Source organism: Ascaphus truei, chromosome 11 (genome assembly GCF_040206685.1).
Source record: "Ascaphus truei isolate aAscTru1 chromosome 11, aAscTru1.hap1, whole genome shotgun sequence".
Taxonomy (NCBI): domain Eukaryota; kingdom Metazoa; phylum Chordata; class Amphibia; order Anura; family Ascaphidae; genus Ascaphus; species Ascaphus truei.
This window is the reverse complement of record NC_134493.1, coordinates 56171790-56198780: the sequence shown is the minus strand read 5'-3', so window position 1 is coordinate 56198780 and position 26991 is coordinate 56171790. Positions and strand designations below refer to the sequence as shown.

The 26991-nt window shown below is 53.7% G+C and overlaps 1 protein-coding gene across 1 annotated transcript in view; it reads right to left on the bottom strand.

Moving 5' to 3' along the window:
* The window catches only part of LOC142462889 (uncharacterized), a 52183-nt gene that overhangs the window by 13073 nt on the left and 12119 nt on the right, over nucleotides 1-26991 (bottom strand). Inside the window, exons 9-13 of the mRNA XM_075565103.1 lie at nucleotides 8674-8747; nucleotides 8387-8495; nucleotides 3658-3990; nucleotides 3223-3531; nucleotides 184-300 (exon numbers count right to left, since the gene is read on the bottom strand). Coding sequence (XP_075421218.1) covers nucleotides 184-300; nucleotides 3223-3531; nucleotides 3658-3990; nucleotides 8387-8495; nucleotides 8674-8747 — 942 coding nt within the window. The remainder of the gene's footprint in view (nucleotides 1-183; nucleotides 301-3222; nucleotides 3532-3657; nucleotides 3991-8386; nucleotides 8496-8673; nucleotides 8748-26991) is intronic.

Sequence of the window (26991 nt, the reverse complement as noted above, 5' to 3'; positions counted from 1 at the left end):
GCTTTGGGCATCTTTGTTTGTTTTTTGTTGTATAAAAAAAAGACAAAAATCATGCACACGGGTACAGTATATGAAATTACATTTTTATCCATCAGACATGAACTAGAACAGGAGAAGCTCATTTTTACATCATCCTAAATTATTACGTGATGGCAAAAAAAAGGAATATTGTGAATGTCTTACTTTTCTTACTTTTCTGCATTATGAACCATGAACCAGTGATCACCGCTCCGGTCAGCAGCACAAAAAAAGCAAGGAGAGCGACTGCCAGACTAGTTGTGTTATACTTAATTCTGTAACCTGCAGGGGGAAAATACATCCAATGAATAATCAGTGCTGAAAAGATCACAGACCAATCAAGCTGGTAGTTCATAAAAGTCACAGAGCCAGGAATAACGATAAAGAATATGGGGCAGAGGGAGCGGGAAAAATCCCTGGAGTCTCCGTTGCTTCTTGTAGGAATAACCAGTTCCAAGGGAAAGCGATACAACAGAAGTGTATGCCCCATAGCATAATTCAATGTGATAAAATGTATAGTGGGAGAAAGCTACATACATTCGCACTCACAAGAGTAGATAGATCAGTCGCAGTTGAATAACCTGATCACAGGTAGGAGTCAGCAAGCTGCTGTGCTTGAACCAGAGTCCCGGGGTGCAGATGGAAGAGAAACCTGGTGAAGCCTCACCAACGTTATCCTGGGTCCAAAGAGACCTTCCACACAGTCAGCCCAGATCAAATCCACAGAGGGGGGGATGCCGACGCAGCACAGGGGCACTGGTAGATTCCATGTCTCAGATTTGTGAAGTGAAACTTCTTTAGTGGCACCTATGAAATTTTTCTGGTAGAACCTCCTTCATGGATACCGAAATAGTGTAACGGAAATGACGTCAGGTGCGTGCACGAGCTCGGGCGCCTCCTCAGGATAACGTTAGCCAGTTGCGGTGAAGCAGCATATGCTGATAGAATCGCCCACACTTAGCTGCGCATGCACAGATGGGACCGTAATTGCCCGCGCATGCGCAGAATTGGCCGTACACTGAGCTGTGCATGCTGGGATGCCCACACCACGTTACAGTCTCTTTTTGTCCCAATTTAAGGCAGGAAACACCATTTTTGTATATGGGGTTTATTCACAGGGATTATATCATACATCAACAGGCCCACCGTGTCCCTTAAAGTCAAAACAAAACAAAAAAAATAACACCTATTCCCTTTAGGGAAAACTAGCTTTAGCCCTTACTAACTGGATGGCCAGCTAAGCTGGTTCCCACCCCAAAACATGCCCTGGCATATGCAACAACGTACACAGTCTCTGCACACAGCAATAAAGGGTTTTGCTTATCTGTTAGTCCAGGGTTTGGAGCAGACGTCCCCGCTTCAGCATGGCCTCACGTCCTTCCTAGGGGAGCTTGGCCCCACGTGAGCTTAGAGAATCTCTTCTGTAAGTCCAATGCCAAAGACAGGACATTCCCGCTTCAGCACGGTCTCTCGTCCTTCGTTCTTCCTGGGATGAACGACCAAGGCAGTCCCTGCAGATTCTGCCACCACTGTCCAGCGGGTCTAAGGAACTGAGCCAGCCTCCACAGCTGGGGAGGACTCTTCTCTGCCCCCCCTTCTCTGAGGAACAGCAGTCAGACTCTCCACGGCAGCTCCCAGTCTGTCTTTTAAAACACTTCTGTTCACTCAGGAGTTCAGCTGATTAGCTGCAGCTGAATTAGCTACTCTATGGGATTAACTCTCTGTGAGCTGGAAAGTCCCACAGCTGCCCTATTCCAGCACCCAGAGGACAGTGATGATATCACAATGCGCAGATGGGGCCGTATATGGCTGCACATGCAATTTACTTATCATGACTCTATTTTATCATCTTTACCAACTTATAGAGCTGCAGCGGCCGTTATTCAAACACTTCGCGCAGTGTATACCTCGGAATACCCACGTCATAGCGCGTGATTTATTCAAACCTTCCCGCCTTAAGACGCGAGCGCAGAAAATGGCATTTTAGTGTTCTGGTTTATAAACACCTGAAAGTGACACAGTAGCACAGTACTGCACACATTACACTTCATTCATTTCATTGCATTTAAATGCACACAATCCATGAAATTCAAACAAACCAACCGCGATAAACACGGTGTGCCTGGCATGATTGGCAGCGTTAATGCCGCGTGGAATACAGCAGAGCACACGAAATCGGCGCCGTGATTTGTTTGAATAATGGCCGCTGCAGCTGTACTATGTAAATTTTAGCTAAGAAAAACAATCTTTAATTCTATCAAAAGCATAAAAACCAAACTACAATTTCGGTGACAAAACACTACGAAGTTTCACTTACAACGTGCGTGCTCAGCACACACACCCTTTCCTTCAGTTTTTATTGATAATCTTTATATTTGGTACATTTAATTACCATTTGTATAATTTGGTCTGTTGCCATAACTACTATTTATGGTAGTGTGTATATATCGACACCTGATCACCATAATGTACACCCCTCAGGAAGTCGCTACCATTGACACGAAACGCGTAGGGTCATTTCTATTGACCTTCGATTTGCAGTTACATCACTGCGGCGCACTGTGCCTAGCTCCTCCCCCACACACGGGATAGAACGGAGGCAAAATACTGCTCGCTTTCTTGTACCTTAATAGTAATGTTAACGCTGAACTGTGGCTCTTACTTATCGAAGATACCAGTGCCCCTGTGTTGCGTCCGGCGTCCCCCCGCGGTGGATTCAATCTGGGCTGGCTGTGTGGAAAGTCTCTTTGGACGCAGGATAATGTTGGTGAGGCTTCACCAGGTTTCTCTTCCATCTGCCCCCCGGGACTCCGGTTCAAGCACAGGTTGCTGACTCCTACCTGTGATCAGGTTATTCAACTTCGATTGATCTAGTATTTTACTAAATTGTATTTTGCTTCGGGGCATGCACTTCTGTTTTTTGTTTGATCAAATTGTGTTTGTGTGTAAGTGTATTCCTAAAGTTCTTCAAGGATTATTGGGTTACTGGAGGTAATCCCTGAGTACAGCAGGTGCAGGTGCAACCAAGTAGAGGGGTTTAACAGGCATTCCTATTCATTCTACGCCAGCAGTGCTGGTTTCCAAATTCCAGAGGTGGAAACATTGAACTGTTAGCTCTGCCATGTTCTACCACTGGGGAATCTAGGGTCCCTTCTCATTATAAATGAAGACAGAAACACAACTAAACACTGAAGACGCTCTCACATCCATGCAACAGTTGGAAGTCCTTCTGAATTGGCTCTTCAAGAGATGTATGTTGCACATTACAGGAGAATGTCACATCTTCATGGTCCTCTGTGGGTGTAATGGTCACTGTGCTGTTCACTCTGTATGTGCCATCTGAATTTCGTTGTGGAACGAGTTTCTCTATTTGTGAGGCCCCTTTCATGACCTTTCCATCTCTGAGCCAAGTTACAGCGATGTCCATTGGGTAGAAGCCGGTCAGTGAGCACTGGAGAACCTTCTCTTCCTTGCTAATGAAATGATCCTTTGTTATTTTCATCTTGGGGGGAACTGCAAGAAATCAAAGAAGACATAGATTGGATGAGCATCTAGACACAAGAAAATGGAACTGACCTTCACTGTACCATGGTCTTCACAACCTCATACAAGTTATTAATGCAACTGTTTCATTCTTACCTTGAACCTCTAACATGACCTCTTTTTCTTGTTGGTCCGAACTGTAAGTCACCAAACACTTGTAAATTCCCCCATCAGCGATTGTTACATTGGATAGTGACAGAGAAGCAATGCCATCCTTTGTTGCTGGTGCATCTAATGACACGTCCGGGCGGGAGTTCTTCACTGTATTCTGGTGATAGCTCAGGATTTCCTCGCCTCTGAATTGCCAGACTATGGATATCAGCTGGGGATTCACAGGGCATTTATCCACATAGAAGGTGCAGGGGAGGACAGTGGCAGAACCCACCCTAGCATGCTGGAGTTTGGGAACAGATACCTTCAGCACTGCACCTGCAGAAACACGTGGGAAATGTGGGGTGAAGGTGTCAGTTTGGCAGAAATGGAAACTTTGAGTCAGTGGCACTTTCTGTTTATGGCTTTGTATCCCGGTGTCTTGTGATGTGCAGCGTTTGCTTACACTGACCTTATCTGTTCCCAGCGAAATGTTCTTTGTCTGGTATTGTGACGCAATATAGCCCAGAAGTTGCATAGAATCTTCAACCACACATTATCTCATTTATGGTGGGTAAAAAATTGACAAAAACCCTCCACAATACAGCAGATAAAAATATCACTTGTAGGGACCTTCACACGTCTCTGACAGGTCTGCAACCCTGCATTTCACCATTACCTCTTAGCACACTGTGCTTCCATGGCAGCCATGGATTCTGGGTAATGAAATGTAAATAAGCACACAGTGTCACCTTTTGCTTTATGTCCATTTTAACATGGGACCCCTATAAGCTTATGCCTGCCGCATTACACAGCTTTTCAGCACTGCCTGGGTTAAAGAAGTAAAAAGCATTGGAAAAAAAAAACCTACTCAGAACCAGCTGGGTCTTATCAGTGTGAGGATGGTTATACTGGCTCTGCAATGTGAGGCTGGGATAGGAGGCAATCACACATTATATGTTAAAAAAAAAGAGACAAAAATATAATTTGTGAGCCCATTCAGATAGTTACATACTGTAGTTACATAGCAGATGAGGTTGAAAAAAATGTACGACCATCAAGTTCAACCTATGCTAAATTTAGACAACAGATACTTTATCCTATATCTATACTTACTTATTGATCTAGAGGAAGGCAAACAAAAAACCCCAGTGTCATATCATCCAATGATATCTCATAAGGGGGAAAATAAATTCCTTCCTGACTCCAAGAATTGGCAATCGTTTTAATCCCTGGATCAACATCCTTCCCATGTTTACTTATTAGGTATATCCCTGTATACTTTTCCTTTCTAAAAAGATGTCCAAACGTTTTTTGAACAAATCTATTGTATCTGCCATGACAGTCTCCATGGGTAATGAATTCCACATTTTAACTGCCTTTAATGTAAAGAACCCTTTCCTTTGTTGCTGGTGAAAGCTCCTTTCCTCCAACCTAAATCTAATTTATCTAGCCTCTCCTCATAAATTAGATGGTCCATCCCCTTTATTAATTTGGTGGCTCTTCTCTGCGCTCTCTCTAGTTCCATAATGTCTTCTCTAAGGAGTGGTGCCCAAAATTGTACTCCATATTCAAGGTGTGGTCTTACTAATGCTTTGTAAAGGGGCATAATTATGTTTACTTCCCTTCCATCCATTGCCCATTTAATGCAAGATAAGATCTTGTTTGCCTCTGCAGCTACTGCATGACTCTGGGCACTATTGCTAAACCTGCTGTCTACAAGCACTCCTAAATCCTTCTCCATCAAGGATTCCCCCAATTTATCCCCATTTAATTTGTAAGTCGTCTGTTTATTCTTGCTTCCCAAATGCATAACCTTACATTTAGGTAAGGAAGCCTCAATACACATGTATGCAGATGACACAATCCTATATGCACACAGCCATAGCCTCTCTGACCTTCAACACATACTTCAGTCTGACTTTTTGAGACTCGAAAACTGGATTTCCCAAAACAAACTGTTTTTAAACACTGACAAGACTGTAACAATGGTATTTGGGACCAAGACTAAATTCTTAAAGCTTCCAGCGACTGAGCTCCAGATTAGAACCAACACTAACACCACCCTAACTCCTGTTACTAGTTTTAAATACCTGGGCTTATGGTTTGACTCCCACTTAACATTCGGAATGCACATTGATACCCTGACAACCAAGACCTATGCCAAACTAGGGGTACTTTACAGGAACAAATCCTCCCTATGTCTCCTGGTCAGAAAGCGTATTGCACAGCAGATGCTAATGCCAATTATTGACTATGGAGACATAGTATATGGCTCGGCACCTAAAACCCACATTAGCAAACTTGACACCCTCTACAATTCAATTTGTCGTTTTGTTCTCCAATGCAACTACAACACACATCACTGCGAAATGCTCAAAGAACTAGATTGGTTATCACTAGAGTCTAGGCGCAAAGTTCACCTTTCCTGTCTTGCCTTTAAATTCTTTATGGGCAAGCTACCCAGCTATCTGAACAAGCTCCTCACCCCTACCACATGCAGCACTTATCACCTGAGATCAGACTCCAAAAGACTGTTCATGGTCCAAAGGTTCAGCAAAGTATCTGGCCGTTCCTCCTTCTCTTACCGTGCACCCCAAAACTGGAACAACCTACCAGACTCTCACATCCACCACCAGTTTAAGTTCTTTCAAATCTAAGGCTGTCTCACATTTTAATCTGGTCTGTAACTGTTTCATTCGCCCATAATATATATTTTCTTTAACTGTGCACGCAATGTCTTGTATATAATGTATACCCTGTTCATTTATGTTACTGTATTTGTAACCATGTATTATTTGTCTTAACACTGTGCCCAGGACATACTTGAAAACGAGAGGTAACTCTCAATGTATTACTTCCTGGTAAAATATTTTATAAATAAATGTATCTGTATTAAACCTCATCTGCCATTTACCTGCCCAAATTTCCAGTCTATCCAAGTCCTTCTGGAGAGAAATTACATCCTGCTCTGATTCTACTACCTTACACAACTTAGTGTCATCAGCAAAGATGGAGACTTTGCTCTCTATACTAACCTCAAAGTCATTAATAAACAAGTTAAAAAGCAGGGGGTTTGACTTATTTCTTTTATATTTATCACTCAGGATTATACACGGATAAGTGGGCTTTTCTAACCATTTTAGATGTCTCAGACAGGTCTGCAACCCTGCCCTTCCCCATTATCTCTTAGAATACAGTGCTTCCACTGCAGCCAGGGATTCTGGGAAATGACATGCAAATGAGCACAGTGTCACCTTTTGCAATAATCTTGCAATTCAGCTCAATCTCCTATAACGGTTCTCTTTTATTACCTGCCATATTGAAGAAATGAAGGATACATTGAGAAACAACACAACTTTTAACGCTTTCCTGGAACCAGGGTCACGAATGATGTATGAATAATTCGAGTTAGCTTAACTCATGCCTTCCCTCTTCCAAAGCACAACAAGTCCTTTTGTCTTTCTTAGTTTTATTGAGGGAAAATCACAGGAAGAAAGGTGCTTGCAGATGTAGTGTGGGTAGAGAGTGCTTCTCTGTCTGAAGTGCAGTGTATCAATGATGAGGCAGTGTAAAAACAGAAAGGCCTTGCTGGGGCAAATAGCAGGCAGTTACTCACTCAGAGTCCAGGGTGAAAAGGAAGTGAGGGGCAAGGGTCACACTAGATGGGAAGTGAGACTATACTAACTGTCAGCAAGGACAGGGGGGTAGGAATAGCCCACTCTCAGCTAGGAGAATAGGAGACTGCAGGCAACCAACACTGACTAGGGCTGTGTAAACAACATGTAACAATAATGTTGCCTTTACTCATGCAGCTAGCTGCTGGGACAGGGATAATAGCAGGCAGCTGAACTAGGGATAAATGAATCCTATGAGCTGCAAAGGGAGACAGAGAATATGGAATCTGGTTCCAGGAGAAACGCAACACACCCTTTGTGAGCAATAGAATATTTACATTGATTGGAAATGGAATTTGTGTACAGATTTGTGAAGAGATGTTACTCCTACAATCTGGGAACGCTGTCCTTCTGAACTTGCTTTACATTTTATTACGGGGAATGGGAAAGCAGTTTATTATCTTCCAAAGCAATAAAGGATAGCAAGAAAGACCATGACTAGTAATCAGTCGTTCAGGAGCTCACACATAATAATAGTTGTACAGCTGAACCCCCTTATAACACTGTGCTGGGGGGCCAAAGAATCATATCTCATTATAAGCGGAACGCGTTGGAAATAATGTACAATTGTATGCATCGTGCAATAAAGTATTTAAGATTCTAATAATTGTGTTGCAAAGTATTCATAAATACGAAAATTGGGAGCCACGCTTGCACCGCACTATAAGTGGATCCGCGTTGTAACGGATCGCATTATTATGGGGTTGAGCTGTACTAAATGAATAATGTATTTTGATTTAGTAGCAGGAGGGTATGCAAAGCTATGTAAAGAATCTACAGCTACAACACATCTCGAAATCTAGATCTTTAAATCTGATGTCTGGCACTGGGAAATAAAGGGTCAGATTTACTAAACACTGTCAAGTCTTAAGGCACCTGAATGGACGTCAAGATGCCTTAAGGCTTAACAGCGTTTAGCAGATGTTCCCCAAAGGGATTTCTCTCCCAATTCAAAGATACATCATCCCTCATTCATTGTGCGGACCCTTACCATTTCTCCCTCCCTCCACCCACCTCATTTTCTCTCTTCTATCCTTATACAGTTTCCTTAAACTTACTTGCTTGGTGCAGAAAGAGAACAAGCAGAAATCTGTGAGGCTCCATTTGCACAGACACAGGTACACGGCTTTGCTCACCCGGTTCCAAAATGCACTCACTTCCTTTTAACTTCTCGTGTAATATATATATATATATATATATAGGGAGTATGAAGATGGGGTTTCTGGCGTTATGCCCAACATGGGAAGGAGAGAGATGGAGGAGTGGCAGTGCCGGTATTGACACGCATTTTGATTGTGAAACAGAACAGAAGGGGAAACTGGACTGACTGCTGTTCCCGTGGTACGCCTAGCATCCTGCCACTATCGATGCCAGCTTGGCAGTCTTTGGACAGGGACTTATGGACAGTGGAATTTACGGCTGAGGTACACCAACATCCTCCCCAGTTGCACGTTGGGATTCAGCTCTGAGTACAGCTACTCTGTTTGATGTCACATTGTTTTTCTTGAGATTTACCTACCTACATGTGAGTGACCTTTTTAACCTTTTTCTCCAACCATCTACTATATATTTCTGAAATGTCTGTATGTTTGTCTGCATGCCCTGTGTCCCTAGGGCCAATCGCATTGCACCTTTGGCCTGTCACTCCACCTCAACACTGTCCCACCCCTCACCACACTGTCCCACCCCTCACTGACTCATTGGCCTTCGGCCAACACCACTGCCACACTGTCCCACCCCTCACCCCACTGTCCCACCCCTCACTGACTCTCATTGGCCTTCGGCCAACACCACTGCCACATTGTCCCACCCCTCAGTGACCTTTGGGAACGCTTCTAAGCACCTAACACTCACTGCTCACACTGCCTCTTACAAACACCCCCCTCCACCACCACCCCCCCCCAACCTCATGCACCCCCCTCCACCACCACCCCCCCCAACCTCATGCACCCCCCTCCACCACCACCCCCCTCAACCTCATGCACCCCCCTCCACCACCACCCCCCCAACCTCATGCACCCCCCTCCACCACCACCCCCCTCAACCTCATGCACCCCCCTCCACCACCACCCCCCCCAACCTCATGCACCCCCCTCAACCTCATGCACCCCCCTCCACCACCACCCCCCCAACCTCATGCACCCCCCTCCACCACCACCCCCTCAACCTCATGCACCCCCCTCCACCACCACCCCCCCAACCTCATGCACCCCCCTCCACCACCACCCCCCCTCAACCTCATGCACCCCCCTCCACCACCACCCCCCCAACCTCATGCACCCCCCTCCACCACCACCCCCCCAACCTCATGCACCCCCCTCCACCACCACCCCCCTCAACCTCATGCACCCCCCTCCACCACCAACCCCCTAACCTCATGCACCCCCCTCCACCACCACCCCCCTCAACCTCATGCACCCCCCTCCACCACCACCCCCCCAACCTCATGCACACTACGAACGCACGCCACAGCTCTCCCGCTACTGCAGCCCATCACCCCCCCCTCACCCAAACATACAAGGGATGCTCCATCACCCCCCCCTCTCACCCCAACACAAAACTCACGCTGCCGACCATCCAACGCACGATGCTGCTCCGGAGCCCCTCACCCTCTGTCCGCCCCCATCCCCCCCATCACGTGCGCCGCCCTGCACCGGCTCCGGATGGGAAGCGCGGCCCTCCTACCCCAGCCGCTCCCTTACCTCCCCGGCGCTACTTCCCGCTCAGGTAAGTCACTGCGCCTCGCGCCTCAGGCCCACCCGCGCAGCCTCGTGTCTCAGGCCCACCCGCGCAGCCTCGCGCCTCAGGCCCACCCGCGCAGCCTCGCGTCTCAGGCCCACCCGCGCAGCCTCGCGCCTCAGGCCCACCCGCGCAGCCTCGCGCCTCAGGCCCACCCGCGCAGCCTCGCGTCTCAGGCCCACCCGCGCAGCCTCGCGCCTCAGGCCCACCCGCGCAGCCTCGCGCCTCAGGCCCACCCGCGCAGCCTCGCGTCTCAGGCCCACCCACGCAGCCTCGCGCCTCAGGCCCACACAGGGCGCTTCCTGCACGCGGCTCACTCAGCCGGACGGCACATCGGGGGACCAAGCGAGCGCGAGTGACGGGGAACGGGGGGGGGGGCAGCGCGAGTGACGGGGAACGGGGGGGGGGGCAGCGTGAGTCACGGGGAACGGGGGGGGGGTGGAGTCACGGGGAACGGGGGGGGGGTGGAGTCACGGGGAACGGGGGGGGGGTGGAGTCACGGGGAGGGGGGGCCCCGAGTCACGGAGAACGGGGGGGGGGGGAGGGGGACATGCACATACATTAATTATGACAATACATATGCCCACTGCTCTCCACCCCCCCCCACACTCCCCTTCCCCCCCCACACTCCCCTTCCCCCCCGCTCCCCTTCTCCCCCCGCTCCCTTTCTCCCCCCGCTCCCCTTTGCCCCCCCCCGCTCCCCTTTGCCCCCCCCGCTCCCCTTCGCCCCCCCCGCTCCCCTTCTCCCCCCCGCTCCCCTTCCCCCCCCCCGCTCCCCTTCCCCCCCCCCCGCTCCCCTTCCCCCCCCCCGCTCCCCTTCCCCCCCCCACTCCCCTTCCCCCCGCTCCCCTTCCCCCCCCCCCGCTCCCCTTCCCCCCCCCCCCGCTCCCCTTCCCCCCCCCGCTCCCCTTCCCACTCCCCTTCCCCCCCCCGCTCCCCTTCCCCCCCCCCCGCTCCCCTTTCCCCCCCCCGCTCCCTTTCCCCCCCCGCTCCCCTTCCCCCCCCGCTCCCCTTCCCCCCCCCGCACCCCTTCCCCCCCCGCACCCCTTCCCCCCCCGCACCCCTTCCCCCCCCCCCGCACCCCTTCCCCCCCCTGCACCCCTTCCCCCCCCCGCTCCCCTTCCCCCCCCCCTCCCCTTCCCCCCTCCTGCTCCCCTTCCCCCCCCCGCTCCCCTTCCCCCCCCGCTCCCCTTCCCCCCCCCCCGCTCCCCTTCCCCCCGCTCCCCTTCCCCCCCCCGCTCCCCTTCTCCCCCCCCGCTCCCCTTCTCCCCCCCCGCTCCCCTTCTCCCCCCGCCCCGCTCCCCTTCTCTCCCCCCCCGCTCCCCTTATCCCCCCCCCGCTCCCCTTATCCCCCCCGCTCCCCTTCCCCCCCCCTGCTCCCCTTCCCCCCCCGCTCCCCTTCCCCCCCCCGCTCCCCTTCCCCCCGCTCCCCTTCCCCCCCCGCTCCCCTTCCCCCCCCCCGCTCCCCTTCCCCCCCTCCCACCCCCTTCCCCCCCTCCACACCCCCTACCCCCCCTCCACACCCCCTACCCCCCATCCACACCCCCTACCCCCCTCCACACCCTTCCCCCCTCCACACCCTTCCCCCCCTTCCCACCAATCTTCGCCTTCCTGCCCGCCTTCCTGACTCCCTGCCTCTGCTTTCGCGCCCACCCGCCTCTGCCTTTCACCCGCCCTTACTCCGCCTGCCTCTGCCTTTCACCCACCGCCTCACAGCCGCTGCATGCACTCAACAGACACCCGCCACACTCGACACATACCTGCCGCCACACACACCTGCTGCCTCCCGCCCCTACGCACCGACATCACTGACTCACCGCCTCACACCCTAGCAGGACCCCCACTCACAGACAGCACTCACAACCCACGCGCCACCTGCCGCCTCACACCCTAGCAGGACCCCCACTCACAGACAGCACTCACAACCCACGCGCCACCTGCCGCCTCACACCCTAGCAGGACCCACACTCACAGACAGCACTCACAACCCACGCGCCACCCGCCGCCTCACACCCTAGCAGGACACACGCCTCACATTTTTACATCTGTTATGTCACCAAAATATACATTGTACTGTGGTGTGGTTACAATAAACCATTTTTATACAACATCGTATTACATTTTATTCCATGTTTCTTTTCAATATTATTATCCAACCTTTACAACAAATACTCACCTATTGTTCCACGATTTATAAATAATACTACCTATTACGCATTTACATCCCGGGCAACGCCGGGTCTCTCAGCTAGTAAAATATAAAATTGAATTACGCTATGGGGCACACGCTTCTGTTTTATACATTTCCCTTGGAATTGGTTATTCCTTGCAGAATTAGTTGAGACTCCTGGGGTTTGTCCTGCTCCCTCTGCTTATAGCGCCGGCGACGCAACAGTCACTGGAAAATCAAATAGAGATGACTTCCAGCGATCGTGACCAATCCGTCGCACCATCACGCTTACTATAAGCACACGTGACCAATCCGTCGCACCGTCACGCTTACTATAAGCACACGCGACCAATCCGTCGCACCGTCACGCTTACTATAAGCACACGCGACCAATCCGTCGCACCGTCACGCTTACTATAAGCACACGCGACCAATCCGTCGCACCGTCACGCTTACTATAAGCACACGCGACCAATCCGTCGCACCGTCACGCTTACTATAAGCACACGCGACCAATCCGTCGCACCGTCACGCTTACTATAAGCACACGCGACCAATCCGTCGCACCGTCGCGCTTACTATAAGCACACGCGACCAATCCGTCGCACCGTCACGCTTACTATAAGCAGACGCGACCAATCCGTCGCACCGTCGCGCTTACTATAAGCACACGCGACCAATCCGTCGCACCGTCACGCTTACTATAAGCACACGCGACCAATCCGTCGCACCGTCGCGCTTACTATAAGCACACGCGACCAATCCGTCGCACCGTCACGCTTACTATAAGCACACGCGACCAATCCGTCGCACCGTCGCGCTTACTATAAGCACACGCGACCAATCCGTCTCACCGTAATGCTTACTATAAGCACACGCGACAATCCGTCGCACCGTCACGCTTACTATAAGCACACGCGACCAATCCGTCACACCGTCACACTTACTATAAGCACACGCGACCAATCCGTCGCACCGTCACACTTACTATAAGCACACGCGACCAATCCGTCGCACCGTCACGCTTGCTATAAGCACACGCGACCAATCCGTCGCACCGTCACGCTTACTATAAGCACACGCGACCAATCCGTCACACCGTCACACTTACTATAAGCACACGCGACCAATCCGTCGCACCGTCACGCTTACTATAAGCACACGCGACCAATCCGTCGCACCGTCACGCTTGCTATAAGCACACGCGACCAATCCGTCGCACCGTCACGCTTACTATAAGCACACGCGACCAATCCGTCGCACCGTCACGCTTACTATAAGCACACGCGACCAATCCGTCGCACCGTCACGCTTACTATAAGCACACGCGACCAATCCGTCGCACCGTCATGCTTACTATAAGCACACGCGACCAATCCGTCGCACCGTCACGCTTACTATAAGCACACGCGACCAATCCGTCGCACCATCACGCTTACTATAAGCACACGCGACCAATCCGACGCACCGTCGCGCTTACTATAAGCACACGCGACCAATCCGTCGCACCGTCACGCTTACTATAAGCACACGCGACCAATCCGTCGCACCGTCGCGCTTACTATAAGCACACGCGACCAATCCGTCGCACCGTCACGCTTACTATAAGCACACGCGACCAATCCGTCGCACCGTCACGCTTACTATAAGCACACGCGACCAATCCGTCGCACCGTCACGCTTACTATAAGCACACGCGACCAATCCGTCGCACCGTCATGCTTACTATAAGCACACGCGACCAATCCGTCGCACCATCACGCTTACTATAAGCGCACGCGACCAATCCGTCGCACCGTCGCGCTTACTATAAGCACACGCGACCAATCCGTCGCACCATCACGCTTACTATAAGCACACGCGACCAATCCGTCGCACCGTCGCGCTTACTATAAGCACACGCGACCAATCCGTCGCACCGTCACGCTTACTATAAGCACACGCGACCAATCCGTCGCACCGTCGCGCTTACTATAAGCACACGCGATCAATCCGTCGCACCGTCACTCTTACTATAAGCACACGCGACCAATCCGTCGCACCGTCGCGCTTACTATAAGCACACGCGACCAATCCGTCGCACCGTAATGCTTACTATAAGCACACGCGACCAATCCGTCGCACGTCACGGTTACTATAAGCACACGCGACCAATCCGTCGCACGTCACGCTTACTATAAGCACACGCGACCAATCCGTCGCACCGTCACGCTTACTATAAGCACACGCGACCAATCCGTCGCACCGTCACGCTTACTATAAGCACACGCGACCAATCCGTCGCACCGTCACGCTTACTATAAGCACACGCGACCAATCCGTCGCACCGTCACGCTTACTATAAGCACACGCGACCAATCCGTCGCACCGTCACGCTTACTATAAGCACACGCGACCAATCCGTCGCACCGTCGCACCGTCGCACCGTCGCGCTTACTATAAGCACACGCGACCAATCCGTCGCACCGTCGCGCTTACTATAAGCGCACGCGACCAATCCGTCGCACCGTCACGCTTACTATAAGCACACGCGACCAATCCGTCGCACCGTCGCGCTTACTATAAGCGCACGCGACCAATCCGTCGCACCGTCACGCTTACTATAAGCGCACGCGACCAATCCGTCGCACCGTCACGCTTACTATAAGCACACGCGACCAATCCGTCGCACCGTCACGCTTACTATAAGCGCACGCGACCAATCCGTCGCACCGTCACGCTTACTATAAGCACACGCGACCAATCCGTCGCACCGTAATGCTTACTATAAGCACACGCGACCAATCCGTCGCACGTCACGCTTACTATAAGCACACGCGACCAATCCGTCGCACCGTCACGCTTACTATAAGCACACGCGACCAATCCGTCGCACCGTCACGCTTACTATAAGCACACGCGACCAATCCGTCGCACCGTCGCGCTTACTATAAGCACACGCGACCAATCCGTCGCACGTCACGCTTACTATAAGCACACGCGACCAATCCGTCGCACCGTCACGCTTACTATAAGCACACGCGACCAATCCGTCGCACCGTCACGCTTACTATAAGCACACGCGACCAATCCGTCGCACCGTCGCGCTTACTATAAGCACACGCGACCAATCCGTCGCACCGTCGCGCTTACTATAAGCGCACGCGACCAATCCGTCGCACCGTCACGCTTACTATAAGCACACGCGACCAATCCGTCGCACCGTCGCGCTTACTATAAGCACACGCGACCAATCCGTCGCACCGTCACGCTTACTATAAGCGCACGCGACCAATCCGTCGCACCGTCGCTCTTACTATAAGCACACGCGACCAATCCGTCGCACCGTCACGCTTACTATAAGCACACGCGACCAATCCGTCGCACCGTCGCGCTTACTATAAGCACACGCGACCAATCCGTCGCACCGTCGCTCTTACTATAAGCGCACGCGCCCAATCCGTCGCACCGTCCCGCTTACTATAAGCACACGCGACCAATCCGTCGCACCGTCGCGCTTACTATAAGCACACGCGACCAATCCGTCGCACCGTCACGCTTACTATAAGCACACGCGACCAATCCGTTGCACCGTCACGCTTACTATAAGCACACGCGACCAATCCGTCGCACCGTCACGCTTACTATAAGCACACGCGACCAATCCGTCGCACCATCACGCTTACTATAAGCACACGCGACCAATCCGTCGCACCATCACGCTTACTATAAGCGCACGCGACCAATCCGTCGCACCGTCGCGCTTACTATAAGCACACGCGACCAATCCGTCGCACCGTCACGCTTACTATAAGCACACGCGACCAATCCGTCGCACCGTCACGCTTACTATAAGCACACGCGACCAATCCGTCGCACCGTCACGCTTACTATAAGCACACGCGACCAATCCGTCGCACCGTCACGCTTACTATAAGCACACGCGACCAATCCGTCGCACCGTCACGCTTACTATAAGCGCACGCGACCAATCCGTCGCACCGTCACGCTTACTATAAGCGCACGCGACCAATCCGTCGCACCATCACGCTTACTATAAGCGCACGCGACCAATCCGTCGCACCGTCACGCTTACTATAAGCGCACGCGACCAATCCGTCGCACCGTCACGCTTACTATAAGCACACGCGACCAATCCGTCGCACCGTCACGCTTACTATAAGCACACGCGACCAATCCGTCGCACCGTCACGCCTACTATAAGCACACGCGACCAATCCGTCGCACCGTCACGCTTACTATAAGCACACGCGACCAATCCGTCGCACCGTCACGCTTACTATAAGCACACGCGACCAATCCGTCGCACCGTCACGCTTACTATAAGCACACGCGACCAATTCGTCGCACCGTCACGCTTACTATAAGCGCACGCGACCAATCCGTCGCACCATCACGCTTACTATAAGCGCACGCGTCCAATCCGTCGCACCGTCACGCTTACTATAAGCACACGCGACCAATCCGTCGCACCGTCACGCTTACTATAAGCACACGCGACCAATCCGTCGCACCGTCACGCCTACTATAAGCACACGCGACCAATCCGTCGCACCGTCACACTTACTATAAGCGCACGCGACCAATCCGTCGCACCGTCACGCTTACTATAAGCACACGCGACCAATCCGTCGCACCGTCACGCTTACTATAAGCACACGCGACCAATCCGTCGCACCGTCACGCCTACTATAAGCACACGCGACCAATCCGTCGCACCGTCACACTTACTATAAGCGCACGCGACCAATCCGTCGCACCGTCACGCTTACTATAAGCACACGCGACCAATCCGTCGCACCGTCGCTCTTACTATAAGCGCACGCGACCAATCCGTCGCACCGTCACGCTTACTATAAGCGCACGCGACCAATCCGTCGCACCGTCACGCTTACTATAAGCACACGCGACCAATCCGTCGCACCGTCGCTCTTACTATAAGCGCACGCGACCAATCCGTCGCACCGTCACGCTTACTATAAGCACACGCGATCAATCCGTCGCACCGTCACTCTTACTATAAGCACACGCGACCAATCCGTCGCACCGTCGCGCTTACTATAAGCACACGCGACCAATCCGTCGCACCGTAATGCTTACTATAAGCACACGCGACCAATCCGTCGCACGTCACGGTTACTATAAGCACACGCGACCAATCCGTCGCACGTCACGCTTACTATAAGCACACGCGACCAATCCGTCGCACCGTCACGCTTACTATAAGCACACGCGACCAATCCGTCGCACCGTCACGCTTACTATAAGCACACGCGACCAATCCGTCGCACCGTCACGCTTACTATAAGCACACGCGACCAATCCGTCGCACCGTCACGCTTACTATAAGCACACGCGACCAATCCGTCGCACCGTCACGCTTACTATAAGCACACGCGACCAATCCGTCGCACCGTCGCACCGTCGCGCTTACTATAAGCACACGCGACCAATCCGTCGCACCGTCGCGCTTACTATAAGCGCACGCGACCAATCCGTCGCACCGTCACGCTTACTATAAGCACACGCGACCAATCCGTCGCACCGTCGCGCTTACTATAAGCGCACGCGACCAATCCGTCGCACCGTCACGCTTACTATAAGCGCACGCGACCAATCCGTCGCACCGTCACGCTTACTATAAGCACACGCGACCAATCCGTCGCACCGTCACGCTTACTATAAGCGCACGCGACCAATCCGTCGCACCGTCACGCTTACTATAAGCACACGCGACCAATCCGTCGCACCGTAATGCTTACTATAAGCACACGCGACCAATCCGTCGCACGTCACGCTTACTATAAGCACACGCGACCAATCCGTCGCACCGTCACGCTTACTATAAGCACACGCGACCAATCCGTCGCACCGTCACGCTTACTATAAGCACACGCGACCAATCCGTCGCACCGTCGCGCTTACTATAAGCACACGCGACCAATCCGTCGCACGTCACGCTTACTATAAGCACACGCGACCAATCCGTCGCACCGTCACGCTTACTATAAGCACACGCGACCAATCCGTCGCACCGTCACGCTTACTATAAGCACACGCGACCAATCCGTCGCACCGTCGCGCTTACTATAAGCACACGCGACCAATCCGTCGCACCGTCGCGCTTACTATAAGCGCACGCGACCAATCCGTCGCACCGTCACGCTTACTATAAGCACACGCGACCAATCCGTCGCACCGTCGCGCTTACTATAAGCACACGCGACCAATCCGTCGCACCGTCACGCTTACTATAAGCGCACGCGACCAATCCGTCGCACCGTCGCTCTTACTATAAGCACACGCGACCAATCCGTCGCACCGTCACGCTTACTATAAGCACACGCGACCAATCCGTCGCACCGTCGCGCTTACTATAAGCACACGCGACCAATCCGTCGCACCGTCGCTCTTACTATAAGCGCACGCGCCCAATCCGTCGCACCGTCCCGCTTACTATAAGCACACGCGACCAATCCGTCGCACCGTCGCGCTTACTATAAGCACACGCGACCAATCCGTCGCACCGTCACGCTTACTATAAGCACACGCGACCAATCCGTTGCACCGTCACGCTTACTATAAGCACACGCGACCAATCCGTCGCACCGTCACGCTTACTATAAGCACACGCGACCAATCCGTCGCACCATCACGCTTACTATAAGCACACGCGACCAATCCGTCGCACCATCACGCTTACTATAAGCGCACGCGACCAATCCGTCGCACCGTCGCGCTTACTATAAGCACACGCGACCAATCCGTCGCACCGTCACGCTTACTATAAGCACACGCGACCAATCCGTCGCACCGTCACGCTTACTATAAGCACACGCGACCAATCCGTCGCACCGTCACGCGTACTATAAGCACACGCGACCAATCCGTCGCACCGTCACGCTTACTATAAGCACACGCGACCAATCCGTCGCACCGTCACGCTTACTATAAGCGCACGCGACCAATCCGTCGCACCGTCACGCTTACTATAAGCGCACGCGACCAATCCGTCGCACCGTCACGCTTACTATAAGCGCACGCGACCAATCCGTCGCACCGTCACGCTTACTATAAGCGCACGCGACCAATCCGTCGCACCGTCACGCTTACTATAAGCACACGCGACCAATCCGTCGCACCGTCACGCTTACTATAAGCACACGCGACCAATCCGTCGCACCGTCACGCCTACTATAAGCACACGCGACCAATCCGTCGCACCGTCACGCTTACTATAAGCACACGCGACCAATCCGTCGCACCGTCACGCTTACTATAAGCACACGCGACCAATCCGTCGCACCGTCACGCTTACTATAAGCACACGCGACCAATCCGTCGCACCGTCACGCTTACTATAAGCGCACGCGACCAATCCGTCGCACCATCACGCTTACTATAAGCGCACGCGTCCAATCCGTCGCACCGTCACGCTTACTATAAGCACACGCGACCAATCCGTCGCACCGTCACGCTTACTATAAGCACACGCGACCAATCCGTCGCACCGTCACGCCTACTATAAGCACACGCGACCAATCCGTCGCACCGTCACACTTACTATAAGCGCACGCGACCAATCCGTCGCACCGTCACGCTTACTATAAGCACACGCGACCAATCCGTCGCACCGTCACGCTTACTATAAGCACACGCGACCAATCCGTCGCACCGTCACGCCTACTATAAGCACACGCGACCAATCCGTCGCACCGTCACACTTACTATAAGCGCACGCGACCAATCCGTCGCACCGTCACGCTTACTATAAGCACACGCGACCAATCCGTCGCACCGTCGCTCTTACTATAAGCGCACGCGACCAATCCGTCGCACCGTCACGCTTACTATAAGCGCACGCGACCAATCCGTCGCACCGTCACGCTTACTATAAGCACACGCGACCAATCCGTCGCACCGTCACGCTTACTATAAGCGCACGCGACCAATCCGTCGCACCGTCACGCTTACTATAAGCACACGCGACCAATCCGTCGCACCGTAATGCTTACTATAAGCACACGCGACCAATCCGTCGCACGTCACGCTTACTATAAGCACACGCGACCAATCCGTCGCACCGTCACGCCTACTATAAGCACACGCGACCAATCCGTCGCACCGTCACGCTTACTATAAGCACACGCGACCAATCCGTCGCACCGTCACGCTTACTATAAGCACACGCGACCAATCCGTCGCACCGTCGCGCTTACTATAAGCACACGCGACCAATCCGTCGCACCGTCGCGCTCACTATAAGCGCACGCGACCAATCCGTCGCACCGTCACGCTTACTATAAGCACACGCGACCAATCCGTCGCACCGTCGCGCTTACTATAAGCACACGCGACCAATCCGTCGCACCGTCACGCTTACTATAAGCGCACGCGACCAATCCGTCGCACCGTCGCTCTTACTATAAGCTCACGCGACCAATCCGTCGCACCGTCACGCTTACTATAAGCACACGCGACCAATCCGTCGCACCGTCGCGCTTACTATAAGCACACGCGACCAATCCGTCGCACCGTCGCTCTTACTATAAGCGCACGCGACCAATCCGTCGCACCGTCCCGCTTACTATAAGCACACGCGACCAATCCGTCGCACCGTCGCGCTTACTATAAGCACACGCGACCAATCCGTCGCACCGTCACGCTTACTATAAGCACACGCGACCAATCCGTTGCACCGTCACGCTTACTATAAGCACACGCGACCAATCCGTCGCACCGTCACGCCTACTATAAGCACACGCGACCAATCCGTCGCACCGTCACGCTTACTATAAGCACACGCGACCAATCCGTCGCACCGTCACGCTTACTATAAGCACACGCGACCAATCCGTCGCACCGTCACGCTTACTATAAGCACACGCGACCAATCCGTCGCACCGTCATGCTTACTATAAGCACACGCGACCAATCCGTCGCACCATCACGCTTACTATAAGCGCACGCGACCAATCCGTCGCACCGTCGCGCTTACTATAAGCACACGCGACCAATCCGTCGCACCATCACGCTTACTATAAGCACACGCGACCAATCCGTCGCACCGTCGCGCTTACTATAAGCACACGCGACCAATCCGTCGCACCGTCACGCTTACTATAAGCACACGCGACCAATCCGTCGCACCGTCGCGCTTACTATAAGCACACGCGATCAATCCGTCGCACCGTCACTCTTACTATAAGCACACGCGACCAATCCGTCGCACCGTCGCGCTTACTATAAGCACACGCGACCAATCCGTCGCACCGTAATGCTTACTATAAGCACACGCGACCAATCCGTCGCACGTCACGGTTACTATAAGCACACGCGACCAATCCGTCGCACGTCACGCTTACTATAAGCACACGCGACCAATCCGTCGCACCGTCACGCTTACTATAAGCACACGCGACCAATCCGTCGCACCGTCACGCTTACTATAAGCACACGCGACCAATCTGTCGCACCGTCACGCTTACTATAAGCACACGCGACCAATCCGTCGCACCGTCACGCTTACTATAAGCACACGCGACCAATCCGTCGCACCGTCACGCTTACTATAAGCACACGCGACCAATCCGTCGCACCGTCGCACCGTCGCGCTTACTATAAGCACACGCGACCAATCCGTCGCACCGTCGCGCTTACTATAAGCGCACGCGACCAATCCGTCGCACCGTCACGCTTACTATAAGCACACGCGACCAATCCGTCGCACCGTCGCGCTTACTATAAGCGCACGCGACCAATCCGTCGCACCGTCACGCTTACTATAAGCGCACGCGACCAATCCGTCGCACCGTCACGCTTACTATAAGCACACGCGACCAATCCGTCGCACCGTCACGCTTACTATAAGCGCACGCGACCAATCCGTCGCACCGTCACGCTTACTATAAGCACACGCGACCAATCCGTCGCACCGTAATGCTTACTATAAGCACACGCGACCAATCCGTCGCACGTCACGCTTACTATAAGCACACGCGACCAATCCGTCGCACCGTCACGCTTACTATAAGCACACGCGACCAATCCGTCGCACCGTCACGCTTACTATAAGCACACGCGACCAATCCGTCGCACCGTCGCGCTTACTATAAGCACACGCGACCAATCCGTCGCACGTCACGCTTACTATAAGCACACGCGACCAATCCGTCGCACCGTCACGCTTACTATAAGCACACGCGACCAATCCGTCGCACCGTCACGCTTACTATAAGCACATGCGACCAATCCGTCGCACCGTCGCGCTTACTATAAGCACACGCGACCAATCCGTCGCACCGTCGCGCTTACTATAAGCGCACGCGACCAATCCGTCGCACCGTCACGCTTACTATAAGCACACGCGACCAATCCGTCGCACCGTCGCGCTTACTATAAGCACACGCGACCAATCCGTCGCACCGTCACGCTTACTATAAGCGCACGCGACCAATCCGTCGCACCGTCGCTCTTACTATAAGCACACGCGACCAATCCGTCGCACCGTCACGCTTACTATAAGCACACGCGACCAATCCGTCGCACCGTCGCGCTTACTATAAGCACACGCGACCAATCCGTCGCACCGTCGCTCTTACTATAAGCGCACGCGCCCAATCCGTCGCACCGTCCCGCTTACTATAAGCACACGCGACCAATCCGTCGCACCGTCGCGCTTACTATAAGCACACGCGACCAATCCGTCGCACCGTCACGCTTACTATAAGCACACGCGACCAATCCGTTGCACCGTCACGCTTACTATAAGCACACGCGACCAATCCGTCGCACCGTCACGCTTACTATAAGCACACGCGACCAATCCGTCGCACCATCACGCTTACTATAAGCACACGCGACCAATCCGTCGCACCATCACGCTTACTATAAGCGCACGCGACCAATCCGTCGCACCGTCGCGCTTACTATAAGCACACGCGACCAATCCGTCGCACCGTCACGCTTACTATAAGCACACGCGACCAATCCGTCGCACCGTCACGCTTACTATAAGCACACGCGACCAATCCGTCGCACCGTCACGCTTACTATAAGCACACGCGACCAATCCGTCGCACCGTCACGCTTACTATAAGCACACGCGACCAATCCGTCGCACCGTCACGCTTACTATAAGCGCACGCGACCAATCCGTCGCACCGTCACGCTTACTATAAGCGCACGCGACCAATCCGTCGCACCATCACGCTTACTATAAGCGCACGCGACCAATCCGTCGCACCGTCACGCTTACTATAAGCGCACGCGACCAATCCGTCGCACCGTCACGCTTACTATAAGCACACGCGACCAATCCGTCGCACCGTCACGCTTACTATAAGCACACGCGACCAATCCGTCGCACCGTCACGCCTACTATAAGCACACGCGACCAATCCGTCGCACCGTCACGCTTACTATAAGCACACGCGACCAATCCGTCGCACCGTCACGCTTACTATAAGCACACGCGACCAATCCGTCGCACCGTCACGCTTACTATAAGCACACGCGACCAATCCGTCGCACCGTCACGCTTACTATAAGCGCACGCGACCAATCCGTCGCACCATCACGCTTACTATAAGCGCACGCGTCCAATCCGTCGCACCGTCACGCTTACTATAAGCACACGCGACCAATCCGTCGCACCGTCACGCTTACTATAAGCACACGCGACCAATCCGTCGCACCGTCACGCCTACTATAAGCACACGCGACCAATCCGTCGCACCGTCACACTTACTATAAGCGCACGCGACCAATCCGTCGCACCGTCACGCTTACTATAAGCACACGCGACCAATCCGTCGCACCGTCACGCTTACTATAAGCACACGCGACCAATCCGTCGCACCGTCACGCCTACTATAAGCACACGCGACCAATCCGTCGCACCGTCACACTTACTATAAGCGCACGCGACCAATCCGTCGCACCGTCACGCTTACTATAAGCACACGCGACCAATCCGTCGCACCGTCGCTCTTACTATAAGCGCACGCGACCAATCCGTCGCACCGTCACGCTTACTATAAGCGCACGCGACCAATCCGTCGCACCGTCACGCTTACTATAAGCACACGCGACCAATCCGTCGCACCGTCGCTCTTACTATAAGCGCACGCGACCAATCCGTCGCACCGTCACGCTTACTATAAGCACACGCGATCAATCCGTCGCACCGTCACTCTTACTATAAGCACACGCGACCAATCCGTCGCACCGTCGCGCTTACTATAAGCACACGCGACCAATCCGTCGCACCGTAATGCTTACTATAAGCACACGCGACCAATCCGTCGCACGTCACGGTTACTATAAGCACACGCGACCAATCCGTCGCACGTCACGCTTACTATAAGCACACGCGACCAATCCGTCGCACCGTCACGCTTACTATAAGCACACGCGACCAATCCGTCGCACCGTCACGCTTACTATAAGCACACGCGACCAATCCGTCGCACCGTCACGCTTACTATAAGCACACGCGACCAATCCGTCGCACCGTCACGCTTACTATAAGCACACGCGACCAATCCGTCGCACCGTCACGCTTACTATAAGCACACGCGACCAATCCGTCGCACCGTCGCACCGTCGCGCTTACTATAAGCACACGCGACCAATCCGTCGCACCGTCGCGCTTACTATAAGCGCACGCGACCAATCCGTCGCACCGTCACGCTTACTATAAGCACACGCGACCAATCCGTCGCACCGTCGCGCTTACTATAAGCGCACGCGACCAATCCGTCGCACCGTCACGCTTACTATAAGCGCACGCGACCAATCCGTCGCACCGTCACGCTTACTATAAGCACACGCGACCAATCCGTCGCACCGTCACGCTTACTATAAGCGCACGCGACCAATCCGTCGCACCGTCACGCTTACTATAAGCACACGCGACCAATCCGTCGCACCGTAACGCTTACTATAAGCACACGCGACCAATCCGTCGCACCGTCACGCTTACTATAAGCACACGCGACCAATCCGTCGCACCGTCACGCTTACTATAAGCACACGCGACCAATCCGTCGCACCGTCACGCTTACTATAAGCACACGCGACCAATCCGTCGCACCGTCGCGCTTACTATAAGCACACGCGACCAATCCGTCGCACGTCACGCTTACTATAAGCACACGCGACCAATCCGTCGCACCGTCACGCTTACTATAAGCACACGCGACCAATCCGTCGCACCGTCACGCTTACTATAAGCACACGCGACCAATCCGTCGCACCGTCGCGCTTACTATAAGCACACGCGACCAATCCGTCGCACCGTCGCGCTTACTATAAGCGCACGCGACCAATCCGTCGCACCGTCACGCTTACTATAAGCACACGCGACCAATCCGTCGCACCGTCGCGCTTACTATAAGCACACGCGACCAATCCGTCGCACCGTCACGCTTACTATAAGCGCACGCGACCAATCCGTCGCACCGTCGCTCTTACTATAAGCACACGCGACCAATCCGTCGCACCGTCACGCTTACTATAAGCACACGCGACCAATCCGTCGCACCGTCGCGCTTACTATAAGCACACGCGACCAATCCGTCGCACCGTCGCTCTTACTATAAGCGCACGCGCCCAATCCGTCGCACCGTCCCGCTTACTATAAGCACACGCGACCAATCCGTCGCACCGTCGCGCTTACTATAAGCACACGCGACCAATCCGTCGCACCGTCACGCTTACTATAAGCACACGCGACCAATCCGTTGCACCGTCACGCTTACTATAAGCACACGCGACCAATCCGTCGCACCGTCACGCTTACTATAAGCACACGCGACCAATCCGTCGCACCATCACGCTTACTATAAGCACACGCGACCAATCCGTCGCACCATCACGCTTACTATAAGCGCACGCGACCAATCCGTCGCACCGTCGCGCTTACTATAAGCACACGCGACCAATCCGTCGCACCGTCACGCTTACTATAAGCACACGCGACCAATCCGTCGCACCGTCACGCTTACTATAAGCACACGCGACCAATCCGTCGCACCGTCACGCTTACTATAAGCACACGCGACCAATCCGTCGCACCGTCACGCTTACTATAAGCACACGCGACCAATCCGTCGCACCGTCACGCTTACTATAAGCGCACGCGACCAATCCGTCGCACCGTCACGCTTACTATAAGCGCACGCGACCAATCCGTCGCACCATCACGCTTACTATAAGCGCACGCGACCAATCCGTCGCACCGTCACGCTTACTATAAGCGCACGCGACCAATCCGTCGCACCGTCACGCTTACTATAAGCACACGCGACCAATCCGTCGCACCGTCACGCTTACTATAAGCACACGCGACCAATCCGTCGCACCGTCACGCTTACTATAAGCACACGCGACCAATCCGTCGCACCGTCACGCTTACTATAAGCACACGCGACCAATCCGTCGCACCGTCACGCTTACTATAAGCACACGCGACCAATCCGTCGCACCGTCACGCTTACTATAAGCACACGCGACCAATCCGTCGCACCGTCGCGCTTACTATAAGCGCACGCGACCAATCCGTCGCACCATCACGCTTACTATAAGCGCACGCGTCCAATCCGTCGCACCGTCACGCTTACTATAAGCACACGCGACCAATCCGTCGCACCGTCACGCTTACTATAAGCACACGCGACCAATCCGTCGCACCGTCACGCCTACTATAAGCACACGCGACCAATCCGTCGCACCGTCACACTTACTATAAGC